Source organism: Pelobates fuscus, chromosome 12 (genome assembly GCF_036172605.1).
Source record: "Pelobates fuscus isolate aPelFus1 chromosome 12, aPelFus1.pri, whole genome shotgun sequence".
NCBI lineage: Eukaryota > Metazoa > Chordata > Amphibia > Anura > Pelobatidae > Pelobates > Pelobates fuscus.
Window position 1 is genome coordinate 14096169 of NC_086328.1, and position 20359 is coordinate 14116527.

Genomic DNA, 20359 nt, shown 5'->3' on the forward strand with positions numbered 1-20359 from the left:
ATGGGGTGTCTTCTAATTGGTAAAATTAAAAAATTAAAACATGATTATTACTTTATGAACAAATTTGTAGTCTAAATGAGTTGTTTAGGGGGGCGGGGCCGGACTGTGGAGCTGAAAGGAAGCCATCTCATGCAGCTCCAGTCCTAAGCCTGAATAAACACTGATTTTCTGCCCACAAGCTGACTATTAACCCTGCAAAATAAGATATCTGAATAGAGTAACCTGCCAGCATCACAAAGAGACCAACAGGCGGCTGCAAATCTTACAAAAGTGAGGAAGCTGAAAACTCGGGCCTACATGATGGCATGAACCTGAGGCCTAATGCTGTGCCTGGAAGCACTCTGCACATGCTCAGTGAACGAGCATGATATGAAAGCGCCGGTCTCTCCTAACGTGCAAGAGGCGACCGGAGAGAGGTCATCCCGGTCATCTGTTAAATTGTTTAAATTGTTTCCTGTTTTGAAGATGCAAGTTTTCATATACAGGCTTGCGGTTACCAGCCTGCAATTGCGGCGGGACATTGGATGCAGCTCTGCCAGTATGTACTCAGCCACTACAGGGGAGACAAGACATACATTGTGGAGCCCCCTACTTGCCTTGTCACGGAACTGATTAAACGACTCCTAACACACTCACCCAGGAGTCCGCCCAGAAATCACTCAGGAGCGCCGAGAGGACTGCCGACATGCAGTAGCATCATGGCTACCGGACTGTCTCGGGTCGGACAGGAGTGACCTCCATCTCTAGGAGATCCGGAGACCTGGAGAATGTTGCTTCCCGTTTCTGCGAGCCCGGCCGGGCTGGTCTGTGGGGGGCTGTGTTGGACCGGTGGCCGCGGGGCCGCATGGACTAAGCTTAGGAGTAGTGATGTACCGAACTGTTTGCTGGCGAATAGTTCCCGGCGAACATAGCGTGTTCGCGTTCGCCACGGTGGGCGAACACATGCGTGGTTCGATCCGCCCCCTATTCATCATCATTGACTAAACTTTGACCCTGTGCCTCACAGACCTTCCCTTCCAGACCCTCCCACCTCCTGTACAGCATCCATTTTAGATTCATTCTGAAGCTGCATTTTTAGATAGAGGAGGGAAAGTGTAGCTGCTGCTCATTTGATAGGGAAATTGATAGCTAGGCTAGTGTATTCAGTGTCCACTACAGTCCTGAAGGACTCATCTGATCTCTGCTGTAAGGACAGCACCCCAAAAAGCAATTTTTAGGGCTAGAACATCAGTCTGCTTTTGTTTTTTTTTGTTTTTTGTATAATCTAATTGCAGTTGCCTGCCTGCCTGCCTGCCAGCTTCTGTGTCAGGCTCACGGTGGATACTGTGCCCACTTGCCCAGTGCCACCACTCATATCTGGTGTCACAATAGCTTGCATTTAAAAACAAAAAAAAATGTTTTTTCACTGTTATAGATTGAATAGCAGTTAGTTGTCTGCAAGCGTCTGTGTGTCAGGTCAACAGCGTGTACTCTGCCAGTGCACAGTGACACTCATATCTGGTGGCACAATAGAGTGCATTTAAAAACCCCAAAACTTGTTTTTCACTGTAATAGATTGAATATCAGTTAGTTGTCTGCAAGCGTCTGTGTGTCAGGCCAACAGCGTGTACTCTGCCAACCTCTGCCAGTGCACATTGCCACTCATATCTGGTGTCACAATAGCGTGCATTTAAAAACAAAAAAATGTTTTCACTGTTATAGATTGAATAGCAGTTAGTTGTCTGCAAGCTACAAAAAAGGTTTCAGGCCCAATTGGTGTTGCCACCCCTTGGGTCCTCTACCCTTTAGAGTGCAGCGCTGTGTTTGGTTGCAGTAAATTACCTGTGGTTCAAAAACAGGTACCCTTTGCGTTCTCCAATATAGTGAATATACAAAGGAAACAAAAATATATACAAATGATTGTGCAGTATATTAAACAATGTGATAAGAAATTGAGTGAGTTCAATTATGTCTACACTCACATTTTTTAGAGCCTTTTCAAGTGAATTAGGCTCTAAACTTGTGCACGTCTGTGTCTTTAAAGGTAGATCACACAACCCCTCTCTCCAAGTTGGATGGTGTATTCTCCTCTCCACTCGTTGTATGAAAGACACAGAATTAACAAGCTAAGTGTAGCATCCTTTGCAGTTTTTTGTGAGTTTTTTTAAAAAAATGAGATTAAAATGCTCACCTTGCTTAGAGCCTTTTGGTAACTGGCTCTAAGTATGCAGACCTAGTGTCAATTTGTGGGGTGACACTGCCCCTTCCCTGGAATCACTGGTACTGGATACAGTTGGTAGTAAAAAGTAGGTGAATTTATTACAATATATAAATAATCAATATAAAATACTTTCTAGAGAATAAAAAACAAATAAGAACAAATATATTAAGAGTATTAGTGGTTTCCAATAAAAATATTCAGTCCACTTAAAAGCTAAAACGCGTTTCGCCGGTAAAACGGCTTCCTCAGTCAGCTTGTAAAAGACTTCCTGGTTCTCTGTCCTTTTAAATCTGTAAAAACCCGCCTAAAATGCGTCCTTCCAATCGGAGTGGTCCTTCCGATCACCTGACGTGGCTAAAGCAGCCGTCGCGTCACTTCCGGTTTTTCGGCACTACAGGATCCAGAGTGCTTTGCGTCCAGCGCGTCACTTCCGGTTTTCGTCCGGTCGTTTATGGGGATTGTAGTCCGAAATTGGCAATTAATCAAGTCCATATTTGGAGCCTATTTGGCTCAATTTCAATAATAGAATGAAAATAAAAGAAAGAAGTGTACAGTTAGATGTTCTTATGCATACTCTTTATATATAACACGGAAATAACGCTTATCTAGCTTATTTTTTGCATTTCCATTAAAGTTATTCCGTTTTTTATATATAATCCTATCTTTGAAATGCACAAAACCCTTTTTTGTAAACCTTTTTAATTTAAAGACATACAGGTTATTTAAATATGATAGGAAAAAGTGACTTGTGCTTATATATATATATATAAATAACCTGTATGTCTTTAAATTAAAAAGGTTTACAAAAAAGGGTTTTGTGCATTTCAAAGATAGGATTATATATAAAAAACGGAATAACTTTAATGGAAATGCAAAAAATAAGCTAGATAAGCGTTATTTCCGTGTTATATATAAAGAGTATGCATAAGAACATCTAACTGTACACTTCTTTCTTTTATTTTCATTCTATTATTGAAATTGAGCCAAATAGGCTCCAAATATGGACTTGATTAATTGCCAATTTCGGACTACAATCCCCATAAACGACCGGACGAAAACCGGAAGTGACGCGCTGGACGCAAAGCACTCTGGATCCTGTAGTGCCGAAAAACCGGAAGTGACGCGACGGCTGCTTTAGCCACGTCAGGTGATCGGAAGGACCACTCCGATTGGAAGGACGCATTTTAGGCGGGTTTTTACAGATTTAAAAGGACAGAGAACCAGGAAGTCTTTTACAAGCTGATTGAGGAAGCCGTTTTACCGGCGAAACGCGTTTTAGCTTTTAAGTGGACTGAATATTTTTATTGGAAACCACTAATACTCTTAATATATTTGTTCTTATTTGTTTTTTATTTTCTAGAAAGTATTTTATATTGATTATTTATATATTGTAATAAATTCACCTACTTTTTACTACCAACTGTATCCAGTACCAGTGATTCCAGGGAAGGGGCAGTGTCACCCCACAAATTGACACTAGGTCTGCATACTTAGAGCCAGTTACCAAAAGGCTCTAAGCAAGGTGAGCATTTTAATCTCATTTTTTTAAAAAAACTCACAAAAAACTGCAAAGGATGCTACACTTAGCTTGTTAATTCTGTGTCTTTCATACAACGAGTGGAGAGGAGAATACACCATCCAACTTGGAGAGAGGGGTTGTGTGATCTACCTTTAAAGACACAGACGTGCACAAGTTTAGAGCCTAATTCACTTGAAAAGGCTCTAAAAAATGTGAGTGTAGACATAATTGAACTCACTCAATTTCTTATCACATTGTTTAATATACTGCACAATCATTTGTATATATTTTTGTTTCCTTTGTATATTCACTATATTGGAGAACGCAAAGGGTACCTGTTTTTGAACCACAGGTAATTTACTGCAACCAAACACAGCGCTGCACTCTAAAGGGTAGAGGACCCAAGGGGTGGCAACACCAATTGGGCCTGAAACCTTTTTTGTATCTTGGTGATTATCTTTGTATGGTGGGCTTTTGAGGAGTACCCACAGAGTGTTTTTCAGCAGCTAAAACCCACTGTTTATACCTACTATTTAGCGCCACATATTCCACACCTATTGTGTAAAAATCCAGTTGTCTGCAAGCGTCTGTGTGTCAGGTCAACAGCGTGTACTCTGCCAGTGCACAGTGCCACTCATATCTGGTGGCACAATAGCGTGCATTTAAAAACCCCAAAACCTTTTTTTCACTGTAATAGATTGAATAGCAGTTAGTTGTCTGCAAGCGTCTGTGTGTCAGGCCAACAGCGTGTACTCTGCCAACCTCTTCCAGTGCACATTGCCACTCATATCTGGTGTCACAATAGCGTGCATTTAAAAACAAAAAACTTTTTTCACTGTTATAGATTGAATAGCAGTTAGTTGTCTTAAAGCGGGTGTGTCAGGCCTACAGAGTGTACTCTGCCAACCTCTGCAAGTGCGCATTGCCACTCATATCTGGTGTCACAATAGCGTGCATTTAAAAACAAAAAAACTTTTTTCACTGTTATAGATTGAATAGCAGTTAGTTGTCTTCAAGCGGGTGTGTCAAGCCTAGAGCGTGTACTCTGCCAACCTCTGCAAGTGCACATTGCCACTCATATCTGGTGTCACAATAGCGTGCATTTAAAACCCAAAAACGTTTTCCACTGTTATAGATTGAATAGCAGTTAGTTGTCTTCAAGCGGGTGTGTCAAGCCTAGAGCGTGTACTCTGCCAACCTCTGCAAGTGCACATTGCCACTCATATCTGGTGTCACAATAGCGTGCATTTAAAACCCAAAAACGTTTTCCACTGTTATAGATTGAATAGCAGTTAGTTGTCTTCAAATGGGTGTCAGGCCTACAGCGTGTACTCTGCCAACCTCTGCCAGTGCACATTGCCACTCATATCTGGTGTCACAATAGCGTGGATTTAAAAACCAAAACACTTTTTTCACTGTTATAGATTGAATAGCAGTTAGTTGTCTTCAAGCGGGTGTGTCAGGCCTACAGCGTGTACTCTGCCAACCTCTGCCAGTGCACATTGCCACTCATATCTGGTCTCACAGTAGCTTGCACGCATAGTACCACTAATCCCCCCAAAAATGACAGGCAGAGGCAGGCCACACCCAGGGGCCGTTGTGGTCGTGGTGCTGTGATTCCCTTTTGCCCTAGAATAATGTCCAATTTTCAGAGGCCACGTACCCTGAACTTTAAAAGTTCTGAGGACATAGTTGACTGGCTAACACAGGACACCCAATCTTCTACAGCTTCCGCTCGGAACCTTGATGCACCATCCTCCTCCAGCTTAGCTTCAGGCACCTCTCAAGATACCACTCACCCGCCTGCCGCCACCAACAAAACTAGCACCACAGCCGCTTTACTTGGTATGTCAGAGGAGTTATTCACACATCCGTTTGAAGAAATAAGTGATGCGCAACCATTATTGCCAGAGGATGTAGATAACAGGGATATGTCTCAGGCAGGCAGCATTACACACATGGACGTACTGACAACAGCGATGCCATTTGCAACCTGTGCCAAAAGAAACTGAGTTGTGGGAAGTCCAACACCCACCTAGGTACAACTGCTTTGCGTAGGCACATGATCACACATCACAAACGCCTATGGGATCAACACATGAGTACAAGCAGCACACAAACTCAAAGCCGCCATCCTCCTCCTGGTCCAGCATCTTCAGCCACGTCAACCACTGCTGTCCTCCTTGCCCCCTCTCAACCATCCGCCACTCTGTCTCTCGCCTTGAGCAGTTCCCGCTCATCTGCCCACAGTCAGGTGTCTGTCAAGGACATGTTTGAGCGTAAGAAGCCAATGTCAGAAAGTCACCCCCTTGCCCAGCATCTGACAGCTGGATTGTCTAAACTATTAGCCCACCAGCTTTTACCATACAAGCTGGTGGAGTCTGAGGCGATCAAAAAATTTGTGGCTATTGGGATACCACAGTGGAAGGTACCCGGCCGAAATTTCTTTGCACAAAAGGCAATCCCCAACCTGTACTCGATTGTGCAAAAGGAAGTAATAGCATGTCTGGCACACAGTGTTGGGGCAAGGGTCCATCTGACCACTGATACCTGGTCTGCAAAGCATGGTCAGGGCAGGTATATCACCTACACTGCGCATTGGGTAAACCTGCTGACGGCTGCCAAGCATGGAATGCGTGGCTCTGCAGAGGAGTTGGTGACACCGCCACAACTTGCAGGCAGGCCTGCTGCCACCTCCTCTATTCCTCCTACTCCATCCTCTTCCATAACCTCCTCGGCTGAGTCCTCTTCTGCTGCTGCATCTTGCTCCACATCAACGGCACCCCCCCAGCTCCCCAGGTACTATTCCACATCCCGGATACGGCAGTGTCACGCCGTCTTGGGTTTGACTTGCTTGAAAGCAGAGAGTCACACCGGACAAGCACTCCTGTCCGCCCTGAACGCACAGGTGGAAAAGTGGCTGACTCCTCAGCAACTGGATATCGGCAAAGTGGTTTGTGACAACGGAACAAATTTGTTGGCGGCATTGAAGTTGGGCAAGTTGACACATGTGCCGTGCATGGCACATGTGTGTAATCTGATCGTACAACGCTTTGTGCATAAGTACACAGGCTTACAGGACGTCCTGAAGAAGGCCAGGAAGGTGTGTGGCCATTTCAGGCGTTCCTACACGGCCATGGCACACTTTGCAGATATCCAGCGGTGAAACAACATGCCAGTAAGGCGCTTGATTTGCGACAGCCCGACACGTTGAAATTCAACACTCCTAATGTTCGACTGCCTGCTCCAACAAGAAAAAGCCGTTAATGAATATTTGTATGACCGGAGTGCTAGGACAGCCTCTGGGGAGCTGCGAATTTCTTTGCGACTTTACTGGATGCTCATGCGCAATGCCTGTAGGCTCATGCGTCCTTTTGAGGAGGTGACAAACCTAGTCAGTCGCACTGAAGGAACCATCAGCGACATCATACCATTTGTTTTCTTCCTGCAGCGTGCCCTGCAAAGAGTGCTGGATCAGGCCGTAGATGAGCGTGAAGAGGAAGAGGAAGAGTTGTGGTCACCATCACCACCAGAAACAGCCTTATCAGCATCGCTTGCTGGACCTGCAGCAACGCTGGAAGAGGATTGTGAGGAAGAGGAGTCAGAGGAGGAAAGTGGCTTTGAGGAGGAGGAGGAAGACCAACCACAACAGGCATCCCAGGGTGCTCGTTGTCACCTATCTGGTACCCGTGGTGTTGTACGTGGCTGGGGGGAAGAACATACCTTCATTGAGATCACTGAGGAGGAGGAACGGGAAATGAGTAGATCGGCATCCAACCTCGTGCAAATGGGGTCTTTCATGCTGTCGTGCCTGTTGAGGGACCCTCGTATAAAAAGGCTGAAGGAGAACGACCTGTACTGGGTGTCCACGCTACTAGACCCCCGGTATAAGCAGAAAGTGGCTGAAATGTTACCAAATTACAACAAGTCGGAAAGGATGCAGCATTTGCAAAATAAATTTAAAAGTATGCTTTACACAGCGTATAAGGGTGATGTCACAGCACAACGGGAATCTAACAGGGGAAGAGGTGAAAGTAATCCTCCTCCTCCTACGACCACGCCGGCAGGACGCTTTAAAGACGTGTTGTTGATGGAGGACATGCAGAGCTTTTTAAGTCCTACGCATCGCCACAGCCCTTCGGGATCCACCCTCAGAGAACGACTCGACCGACAGGTAGCAGACTACCTCGCCTTAACTGCAGATATCGACACTCTGAGGAGCGATGAACCCCTTGACTACTGGGTGTGCAGGCTTAACCTGTGGCCTGAGCTATCCCAATTTGTGATAGAACTTCTGGCCTGCCTTGCTTCAAGTGTCCTGTCAGAAAGGACCTTCAGTGCAGCAGGAGGTATTGTCACTGAGAAGAGAAGTCGCCTAGGTCAAAAAAGTCTAGATTACCTCACCTTTATTAAGATGAATGAGGGATGGATCCCGAAGGGACTGACAGTGGGCGATACATTCGACTAAAAAAGGCCTGATGAGATGAGCTGCCTTGGGCTAAAAATGGTGACCCTATGTAGGAGGAACAGTCCCTATTCTGCTCTGTGTCAGTGTGTATCAGGGTCCCTGAGGACAGGTGTCAATCCATATCTGCCAAGTGACCCTATATAGGGGGAAAGTCCCTATTCTGCTCTGTGTCAGTGTGTATCAGGGTCTCTGAGGACAGGTGTCAATCCATATGTCAAGGTGTCAATCCATATCCATTGTAATTTAGGAATGTTAGGTGATTTATGCCCTTTATGGATTAAAACCAGACTCTGCATCAACTGTGTCATTTTCCATGGGAGTTTTGCCATGGATCCCCCTCCGGCATGCCACAGTCCAGGTGTTAGTCCCCTTGAAACAACTTTTCCATCACTATTGTGGCCAGAAAGAGTCCCTGTGGGTTTTAAAATTCGCCTGCCCATTGAAGTCTATGGCGGTTCGCCCAGTTCGCGAACGTTTGCGGAAGTTCGCGTTCGCTGTTCGCGAACCGAAAATTTAACGTTCGCGACATCACTACTTAGGAGTAGTGGCCGGCGATGGAGGGGGCCCACGGAGGCACCCTGTCTTACTTATTGAGACTCCACCGGGACAGTGGAGGTGCAGAGGCCGCCCAGTTAGTGGACTCTAGGAGAGGGGGGTCTCATGGACTGGGGGTACCTCAAGTGCCCGCTATACCGAGAAGCTCATGGGGGGGGCTTTACCCGGAGCCGGGTGTTAATGTATATGTTGACACCCTTGGGTGCCTGATGTTGATGCACTGGGCAGGGCCCCGCAGAGGCTTCATACTACAGCTTACATGTGACACACTCAGGCAGGGATAGCTCCCACCTAAAGCAAGAAGTTATTTTTACTTACTTATTTTATTTCCTTAATTACTTACTTGTGGTTTTTTTTTATTAATATAACCTGGCCGCACGTGGCAGAAACAGGGAGGGAGGGGGGGAGAAAGAAACAGGGAGGAAGGGGGTCAGAAAGAAACAGGGAGGGGGAGGGGGAGGGGGAGGAATAAAGAAACAGGGAGGGAGGGGGTGATAAAGAAACAGGGAGGGGGGGGTAAAGAAACAGGGAGGGGGGATAAAGAAACAGGGAGGGGGATAAAGAAACAGGGAGGGAGGGGGGCATAAAGAAACAGGGAGGGGGGATAAAAAACAGGGAGGGAGGGGGGAGAAAGAAACAGGGAGGGAGGGGGTAAAGAAACATGGAGGGAGGGGGGGATAAAGAAACATGGAGGGAGGGGGGGATAAAGAAACAGGGAGGGAGGGGGGATAAAGAAACAGGAAGGGAGGGGGAATAAAGAAACAGGGAGGGGGGATAAAGAAACAGGGAGGGGGGATAAAGAAACAGGGAGGGGGGGATAAAGAAACAGGGAGGGAGGGGAGGGAGAAAGAAACGGAGGGAGGGGGGAAAGAAACAAGGAGGGAGGGGGGAAAGAAACAGGGAGGGGGAGGGGGGAAAGAAACAGGGAGGGGGAGGGGGGAGAAAGAGTGACAAGGGAGGGGGAGAGAGAGTGACAAGGGAGGGGGAGAGAGAGTGACAAGGGAGGGGGAGAGAGAGTGACAAGGGAGGGGGAGAGAGAGTGACAAGGGAGGGGGAGAGAGAGTGACAAGGGAGGGGGAGAGAGAGTGACAAGGGAGGGGGAGAGAGAGTGACAAGGGAGGGGGAGAGAGAGTGACAAGGGAGGGGGAGAGAGAGTGACAAGGGAGGGGGAGAGAGAGTGACAAGGGAGGGGGAGAGAGAGTGACAAGGGAGGGGGAGAGAGAGTGACAAGGGAGGGGGAGAGAGAGTGACAAGGGAGGGGGAGAGAGAGAGTGACGAGGGAGGGGGAGAGAGAGAGTGACGAGGGAGAGAGATTGACACCCATCACACACACAATCATGCCACCCTTACACACACTTCATCCTTACACACACTCAATGCACCCTGTGCACACACACACAATCACACAATCATGCAATCCTTACACACAGAAACACACAATGCCTTCCTTACACACACTCAATGCACCCCGTACACACACTCAATGCACCCCTTACAGACGCACACACTGCATCCCGTACATACACAGAATCACACCTTGCAGCCCTTACACATACAAACACAGATTCCCACAATGCATTCCTTACACACATATCAGGACATCCCCTACACACTCCACCCCCTGTGAACAAACTCATTGGTGGAACGTGAAGGTGGACCCTGGGACCCAGACCTTGAGCTGTGTAAAGGGCCCCCAAAAAATGGAGCTGCTTCCCGTTCTCACAGAACATTGATTTTTGGGACCACAGTTACAAACAGCCTCCAGAGAGCCTGTTGTACACCAGACCAGTGGAGCCAGACTGCAGCTAGAGCCCATCATCATCCTCATCTGGTTGTAAGTAGGCAATCTAGCATATTATTCGTGGCACTAATCTCTAATTTACCTCACATTAAAGAAACACTATAGTCCCCAGAACCACTGCAGCTTAATGTAGTGGTTCTGGTGTCTATAGCCTGTCCCTGCAGACCTTTTAATGTAAACACGGCGGCACTCCAGCACTGGCGTTAGTTAACATGGCAGAAAAATAATTGGAAAGGGTTAGGGGGGCTACTAATAAGGATAGGGGGAGAGGGGTAGGTAGAAAAATAATTGGAAGGGTTTAGGGGGGCTACTAATATGGATGGGACGAGGGGGGAGGTAGAAAAATTATTGGAAGGGTTTAGGGGGGCTACTAATATGGATGGGACGAGGGGGGAGGTAGAAAAATTATTGGAAGGGGTTAGGGGAGTACTGATATGAATGGAAGAGGTAGGGTGGGTTCTAATATGCATGGAAGTGGTTAGGGGGTACAAATGTGCATGGAAGGGGTAGGGGGTTAATATGCGTGGAAGGGGTAGGTGGGGTTCTTTTGTGCATGGAAGGGGTAGGGGTGGTTCTAATATTCATGGGAAGGGTAGGGGTGGTTCTAATCAGGAGGATCCCGGCGCTGTATCCGGGTAAGTAAAACCCCTTCCTTGTAGTGACCCTTTAATGTTATTATTTAATAATTTATATAGCGACTGCAAATTCCGTAGCGCTGTACAATGGGATAAACAACTCCTAGTTTACGGAATAAGAATATACCCGGCGAGTAAAAATGCTATCCCCCCCAGATTTTTTGGGGTTCCTACGCCCATGGCCATAGTTAATGACACCGTTTTTGCCACAAGATAAATCATAAGAACCCAGGGGCTCCCAGCTGGCGATAAACAGAAGAGCTGCTTCTTCTTCACGGCATTCTTCTTCCCGCACGTTAAGGCACAACGTTCATAACTGTGACCCTGTAAATTGATTTCGTTTTTTTGGAATATACCCTTTATAATTGCAGGAACACACACAGGAAATAGGATAGAGCAAAGGAAAATGAACAATCAGACATACATAAGCGAAACACTGTGGGCTGACACTCGCCTTTAAAGGTTAACCTGAAAACTCACATAGCTCCTACAACTTGGATAGCAGGTGGGCCTGATGCACAGTTGCAACCATGCAATTTTTCTACATACTTCCCCATACCGACTATTAGTTATCTTTATAAGACATGTGCTACTAAGCCTGCTGTACTTATATTAGTATTAATTTAAATACTTAAAGTTAGCACTGATAGACTTACATATATAATATACTCGTTACTCTTAAGTTCATTAAGCACATCTTCATAAAAATGCCCACTTATTTTGTAATATCTGTCGGCAATGTCACAGTAGGTCATATTACATTCGCACCCTTTATTATAAACGCCTGTATACAGATATGGCACCTGTAGTACACTTCATGGACGCGCTGGTTTCCAGACTTGTAATTATATTATTGCCATCACGACTGACTTTACTGCACTGTAATTCTGCAATATTATTGTACAACAGCTTATATTGAAATAAGCCCACTGTTTATGTAAATGATGTGAATAAAAGCCTATCTTGAATAAAAAAAAAAAAAAAGAAAGAAAAAAAAATGAGTTGTTTGTATCTAAACACTTTGGAAAATCTCTTGTTGATGAGCGTTTTTACTTTGTGAACTACTATAAAGTTGGGCCTGTGTTGTAGCTAAAGTTTGTAACTGACATGTCTTTAGAGGGAAGATAAAGTCCCCCATATTTTGTAAGTTTGGGTAAAGGTATATGGAGATGCGGGTAGTCTTGTTTCTGATCTATGGGAGATTTTGCATTGTATTCTTGTGCAATTTCAAGTCTATAATACAAGTGATTAATTATTAATATCCTAAGTTTTAGCACATAATGGCAAACTAAATTAAAATTGACTCCAACAAAAAGTAAATGTTTTCACAATACAATGATTTTGGTAAGAGTAACCCTTGCTGTGGTGGTGCTCTCCCCCCGCCCCCAAGAATAAAAACTCACGTCTATCCACCTCAGATGTCACTCCCCCTCGCCGGTGAGGCAGGGCGGACTAAGAGGAGGATGTGATGGAACAGAGCGGGAAGCCATGCCGTCATTTGGGTCTAATGCCAGCATATTGTGCATGTTGGCATCAAACGCCAAAATTTGTTTAGGAATCACATTAGCCACCTGGAACTCTTGTCCCGGGCTGGCTAATGACACAGACGGAAGTGGAGCTACACGTCTGGAAGCAGAGGGTTTAAACTGACTCCAGGCACCATGAACACTTCGTAACAGTGATGTGGATATGGTGCTTGAAGTAATCCTTTTAATAGCTCCTAATTTTTTTTTTTAATTTATAATCCTTTCTAGTATGTTTTCATTGACATGTAAAATGATTTAAATTAGTTAGCTGTTGCAGTGCCATTGCAATTTAATTTCTTAGATCTTTAAGCTCACACAATTGTTAGAGGCTTCATGGGACATTGAAGTCACTGCAATGAGGAGGTGCAGTTCAGGTAAGTGATTATGTTTCTCCTTACATCTGCCATGGTATGGGGTGAGAGAACAAGGAATGGTCACTGGAAACGGCTGTTCCTCTTTGAAGATAATCTAATATATTGTATCATTTCCAGTTTACAAAACGTAGGCAGGAGCGTGTAGAATTCATAATTGTAATTTTGCTGGTTAAATTAAAGTTTGTAACATAAGCTATGAAACATGATCTGACACATCCATTTAAAGAGGTCATAAAATGGCGTGTTTCAAAACATTACAGAATATACTTCCCAAATTTGATTTGAATAATTTCAGAGGATGATATAGTTTACCTTAGTAGCAGCTGCACAATCGCAGAGCTATGATCCGCACTCATAGCCTACCTGTGCCCTCCTCAGTGTAAATAGTGACTAAACAGACAAATTGTTTGTGATTGCTGGACTTCTGAGGGATTTCAAAACTTTCCTGAGCAACAGGAATATAGTTTTCATAATAAAATGTTATTAAATGTTCCTGAGTATCTGACACAATTATCAGGTCAAATCAAAACTGATCGCAATTTTCATTAACTAAAATGCACAAGGTTTTTTTTGTGTTCCCAGTTTATTCATAAAAGAGTATGTAAAATGTATACACGAGGTCTGCTCAAATAACCTTGACTACCTTGATGATGTGTTAGACTTCCCATGAAGAAGGGTGACAGCTGTATTGTATCCAAATCTACAGTTCTTCACGTTCTTCACTTTGTTCCGCTGACATTTTTCGAATGGTCTCTGGAAGAGTTTTGGTCCAGAAAACAAACTTGTCTGCTTTATACTTTTCTGAGGGTTTCTGTTCCAAATCAAGTTGCATGTAAGCTTCGTTTTCTTGATATCTTGGCCATTTTACGAGACCTGGTCCATTGGGATCTCTGCAAATAAGAAGACAAAAACTGATTGATCAACAGTTGTTCTGTAAAAGGAATGACATAGATGATTTAAAAAAAGAAAAAAGAAAAAAGCTATTAAAAGGAACCCAAAAAAGTGTTGGGAATACAGCTTTGTATTCCTAACACTACAGTGTCCTTCTGTCTCCATGGAAATCAAAGGTTTAAAAATCCTTTTGGTGCTGGCTTCAAAACGTCCTGAAGTCAACAAGCCCCTTTAGTGGGTGTCTGGTAGACAGCCGCTAGAAGGAGTCTTAACCCTGCAATATAAACCGAGTTGTTTCTCTAAAAGTGTGATGTTTGATATTACAGGTTTAAGGGGACAGGGACATTGCACCCAGACCACGTCAGTGTGATTAAGTGGTCTGGGTGCCAATAGTGTCCCTTTAAAACCTTTTTGGAACCTTAAAATGTGTAGGTTAACCCCTTAAGGACCCATGAAATGTGTGACATGTCATAACTCCCTTTTATTCCAGGCGTTTGGGGTTAAACACACCCAAGACGCCCGTTATCCAGATTCAGTATATGCACGATAGTTCTATACAATGAAATAAAATGAAAATGAAAATCTCCTACCAGCCACTCATGCTCCCCATTCTCTCTCTCTCTCTCCTTCTATCCTGACAATTTTTGACTGGACCCCCTTCTCACCGCTCTGTCTCTTTGTAACCTTGTATCTCACCTACTGTAACATACATTGAGGGGGAAAAAAAAGTATTTGATCCCCTGCTGATTTTGAATGTTTGCCCACTGACAAAGAAATGATCAGTCTATAATTTTAATGGTAATGTCAAAAAAGTTATAAATTGATTTGCATGTCAATGAGTGAAATAAGTATTTGACCCCTTCGACTTAGTCCTTGATGGCAAAACCCTTGTTGGCAATCACAGAGGTCAGACGATTCTTGAGGTTGGCCACCAGGTTTGCACACATCTCAGGAGGTATTTTGTCCCACTCCTCTTTGCAGATACGTCTGTATAAAAAGACACCTGGGAGCCAGAAATTTTGCTGATTGATAGGGGATCAAATACTTATTTCACTCATTGACATACAAATCAATTTATAACTTTTATTGACATATGTTTTTCTGGATTTTTGTTGTTGTTATTCTGTCTCTCATTGTTAAAATACACCTACTATTAAAATTATAGACTGATCATTTCTTTGTCAGTGGGCAAACGTTCAAAATCATCAGGGGATCAAGTACTCCCCCCCCTCACCCCCCTCACTGTACATGATGGTCTTTATCCCACATCTCTGTAACTATCTCTGATTCCAGCCTCTAATTTCTAAAGCACCAACATATTCTGTGTGCGGCAATAAATATAAAGTGGCGCCACAATCTCTTTTGTCCATGGAAGCAAAATACCAAGTAAAATAGTGCAGACTAGCCATGAGCCGAGGGTCCGAGGCAGTCAGGGGCGTAGCTGAGGTGATCAGAGATTTCCCCAGCCAGAAAGCTATACCTTCTCACATATTCCAGTGAAAGTGACCCCCCCTCTGAGTGAGACCTGGCAGCCATCCTGCTATTCTTGCTGGATGTCCTCCATGCTCTCCTATGTGGTACTGTGTGTGAGGTGAAGAGGCGGGGCTTGGGAGAGGGGAAGTGACATCACTTCCTGTGTTCTCCTCTACTGCCCTGCAGAGTGCTTGTTACCTGTGAGCGCTGTAACGATCCCTGTACCAACCTTACCCACTACAGCCCCCATCCCTCCCTGTACCCACCTCACCCTCTACAGCCCTAAACCCCCTGCACCCATCACAGCCCCAATCCCTCCCTGTACCCATCTTACCCACTACAGCCCTATGCCTTTTTACACCCACTACAGCTTCTATACCTCCCTGCATCCACTAGAGCCCCTATGCACACAATACAGCCCCTATGCCCTTCTGCATCCACTACAGCCTCTATCCCTCCCTGCGTCCACTGCGCACAATACAGCCCATATTCCCCCTGTGCCAACCACAGCCCTTATGCCTTCCCACAACCACCTCAGCATCTATCACTCTCTGTACAGACCTCTTTCAGCAGGCCCTCCATGCACCTACCATACCCTATGCCTTTTTGCGCCCACTGCATCCCTCCTGCTCCCACTACAGCCCCTATCTCCTCATGCACACACACACTGCAGCCTCTCTAATCCCCACACAGTAGAGCCATAATTATCCAAACACACACACACACACACACACACAGGGCCGGACTGACCCACCGGGATACCGGGAAATTTCCCGGTGGGCCGCGGCATCTGGGGGCTGCGCAGGTATGTGCCACTGGGTGGCCGGTCCGGTGGCACACTTAGAGGGGGCCGGCCGTGCTCCACACTGGAGCAGACGGGCTGCAGCCTCGCCAGCACTCTTAATGCTGAGGACTGAAGGAGGAGGGAGCATGTCTCTCTACCATGCTCCCTCGCGGTTCCCACAATTCACAGCAGCATATTAATTATGCCTTTAATATTTACACATATATTAATGTACATTTATATATGCATAATACACAGAGAAATGTCATTGATCTGTACTATATGTAATGGCCTCTTGTTGCTAGGTGCATACTCCAGCAAAATAACATATTGAAAGTGAAGAGCGCACATGACTTCAAAATAAACAAGAGAACGTCAATTTTTCACAGTTGTGCCCAACATACATTCACCATTTCAGTCCCATTACCAAGGTTCCCTTAATATGTCATGGTAGTTGGACTGAAACATTGATTACATGCAAAGGCACGTCTGCTTAAAATAAATCTGCACTCTTGTTTTTTTTTTAAGCTTATATGTGCTTTTTTCCACATGGAGTAATAATTTTTAATTTTAAGTTATCTTTTCTAACTCTGTATCTGCACACTATGCTGGTGCAACGCATTATGGGGCTGGTAAATATTTTTTTTCCAGGGCTGCTTTTAATTCCCAGTCCGGCCCTGCACTCTATTGTGACCTAACTTTTCCGATTACCATTCACCTTTGATTACAAGTTGGCCAGTTAACAGTATATGCTTCTGTACTTCCTGCACAGACATTTGTGCTTGATTTTGACCTTCATGTAGCTGTATCCCTGACCTAAGCCATTTTGTTGTGAAATTGTCTTGACTGATATTTTTATCTTTCCAAGTTTAATGTTAAATAATCAGCCAACTCTTAAGGACCCGAGTATCTCACTGCCATCCTCTTTTCCGCATTAGTATCATTCTACTACTCTCTGAGGTCCATACCATACTTTCACATTCTTAACTTTCGCCAATTATCTAGCAAGCTTCTATCGCATTACTTTGGAACATACATCACAAAAAAGTGAATTGAAGGATGCAAACATATATCTTACCCATTTCGAGCAAAATTTGCCCAATATTTCATCATGGTTTTGCTGAGGTTCTTTTCTTCCTCTGTTGCATTGACTGCAAAAAAATAAAATGAAAAAAATTGCCCATTCAACTTCAAAACAGGTTTTTCAGCATCATTTTGAAAAGATACATTGCTTACCTCTGAACAGGACATCACGGTTTATGAATGTGCCTCCCATTATGTACGATACTTCATCTCCATGATCTGCTTTAACAAACGCAGGTTTTTTATCCTTATAGATGGCTGGCCGATGCTGAAATTCATAATAATAGACTGGAAATCCAGAATCTAGCAGTTGATTAAAACAAAAAAACAAAAAAAAAAAAAACAATAATAAGGCATAATAAGAGGGGGGGGACAAAAACCATAAACACAAAAATAAAATAAAAAATAACACAACCACAATGAGAGTGTAAGATGCATGTAGAAATGTGTAAAGATAATGTAATTTATATCATATCATTATTAAAATTTCATCATGTTCCCTGAATTAAACTTGGTGTTACCTACCTTTGTGATATTTCGCTGTCTTGAGAGCTGGCATAGCAAACAATATATCACCACACAAATCCAGAAACGTATCTCGGATTTTGAGAGGATCATTTGTGTCCCCAAAATATTCCTCCATTACCAAAGGGATGGATTTTTCAGTCAATTCCTGTGAAGTTAAAGATTAAAATTACACTAATAACGTGTCTTATTTATATTGTTATATTGACCTTTCCTGAAATGTATGTCATTGATTTAAAGGGACACTCCAGATCTTTAACTTGCTAAAATGCTTTATGTGTGCAGAGTGTGTCCTCTTCTACAAAATTGTCACTTTTAAATAAACCTGGTTATACCCCCCATGGCCTTCAGAAAACCATTCCTGTTACTTCTGGTTTGTTAGCCAAGTGGAGCTAAATTTAAGAGGCAGCTATTGTCCAGATTACCTGCCTTGCAAAGCCTTTCCATTGAGCTGCATTGGAAAGTCTCTGATTGGACAGCCACAGAAAATATGGGTGGGGTTAGAATGGGAGGGCTTGCAAAGGCTGCAGACAAGAAATCTGCGGCTTCTGCTAGTTGTTTTTAGCTATAACCTCAATGAAAAATGCATGTTTCCATTTGTGGTTTATCTACTAAACAGTGATTTTTATTGTATTTGGGTAGTGGAGTGTCCCTTTAACAAGAATATTCTCTCGTGTTCCTTTTCAAGGAACACGAGTCCCTGGTGGGAGTTTATTTCAGACAGAAAACAGCAGTGGCAAGGAGGAGATGTCTTGTGTAATGTTACCACTCCTAGATAAACGTATTGGAAAATGTATCAATACAGTAAATTTGACTTACCAGGATGGGAAAGGATTTCAGGAATGACTGAACTGCGTCTTTATCCATTCCTTCTACTAAACCACTGATGTTCATCCCCTGGTAATAGAAGTACAATAACAATTAATGATCAGACGCTAGTTCCCTTGGAAGGTATAAAACAACATTCTGTTTCTCTCTGGTGTTGTATAGCCAGAATGCAGATCTCTAACTGAATTTTATTTTCATTTGGATTACCGCATGTCTTCTATTAACCCTGACAATTATATTTATAACGTCTGCACATTCATTTTCAAAGAAATAGCAGTTTGTTTCAATTTGGCCATCAGCAGTTTGTCTGAAAATCTGATCTCTGAATCAACATATGGCCAAATCTTGAAACAAACTAATTGGCCATTGGACACACCGTTTGTTGAGTTCTGTCTGTGGCACAAAATAACTTTTAAAAGAGCATTTTTTGCACCATTTAGTTAACAGATCAAGTCAGAAGTTACATTAGGGTGGAAACAAGGATGAGCAGTACAATAAATACATACATAATATATATATTAATTAATTAAAGCTTCTCCTTTATTTGCTTCAGGCCTGAGGAAGGGAGGATACCTCTCTAAAGTTTGTAATTTATATATTATGTTCGTACAATAAAAAGGCTATTATTGCATATTACAATAGTTTAGTTATTTTGAAATAATATGTGTTACGTATATATTTTGCAGTTGGCCAATGTGTATTCCGTTTTGTCTGAATCATTTTTTCCAGGATGTATTGTGTGGACAAAATTAATCCAACCAAAATTCCACATGTACTAAACCCAAATAAATTGAAGAAAAATAAACCACATTTCAGACAAATATACTATTTCTGGTCTAAGATTTATAATATTATACAGTCCATCCGTGAAAAAAAATAATCATTTTTAAACAGATTTCTATTTGTGTAACATTTCTAGATCTACACTATATTTTACAAAACCTGCCCTTCATTTGCCTCAAGGCTTGATCCATGTTGTTTGTTTGTTTGAATCTCAGAGATACTTTACCTGTCCAAATCCTTCATCCAGGATTTCTGTCCCTTTTTTCCTGAATAAAGCCGTTATTTTATAATAGTTTGTTTGCATTTACTCAATGAATTTCAGATGTTTATTACATAGCCTGCCTTGGATTATTTGTGGTATTTTAACGGAATTATGGCCTAGATTAATTTTTTGGGGGATAAGCTTTTGATTTAATATTGTACATAAAATATGCTTTTCTCAAAATATATATATATATATATATATATATATATATATATATATATATATATATATATATATATATTTTTTTTTTTTTTTCTCCAAACTTTTAAACCATTTAAAAAGTTTATCCAAGAATATTAAATAATTGAAATATTGTATTAAAATATTAAAATTGGGGCTTATATCGCTAAATTTCCAGGTGCTGAAAAAATGTCTTACCAGCGGAAGAGTCCAACCAAACTCGTGGTTATTATGACCAATTATGAATGGAACATCGTTGCTCTCCTTATTGGCCAAGATCTCTTCTGCAGATTTAGGAAGAAATACACCATCAACACACGCAGGTACAGCCATTATTCCCTGTACAGACAGAAATTATTATGGCATTTGTATCAAATTGTAGCTGGTCAAGCCCCACTTAATCCAGTGTTCATATACCACATTTTACACCCCTCTCCCAGCTCATTTTCATGTACCCATATCCAACTTC

The 20359-nt window shown here is 43.1% G+C and overlaps 1 protein-coding gene across 1 annotated transcript in view; it reads right to left on the reverse strand.

Moving 5' to 3' along the window:
- The window catches only part of LOC134578926 (carboxylesterase 5A-like), a 35307-nt gene that overhangs the window by 5598 nt on the left and 9350 nt on the right, over nucleotides 1–20359 (reverse strand). Inside the window, exons 8-13 of the mRNA XM_063438020.1 lie at nucleotides 20089–20229; nucleotides 18654–18731; nucleotides 17835–17982; nucleotides 17463–17612; nucleotides 17305–17377; nucleotides 13722–13968 (exon numbers count right to left, since the gene is read on the reverse strand). Of these exons, the coding sequence (XP_063294090.1) occupies nucleotides 13779–13968; nucleotides 17305–17377; nucleotides 17463–17612; nucleotides 17835–17982; nucleotides 18654–18731; nucleotides 20089–20229 (780 nt within the window). The 3' untranslated portion in view covers nucleotides 13722–13778. The remainder of the gene's footprint in view (nucleotides 1–13721; nucleotides 13969–17304; nucleotides 17378–17462; nucleotides 17613–17834; nucleotides 17983–18653; nucleotides 18732–20088; nucleotides 20230–20359) is intronic.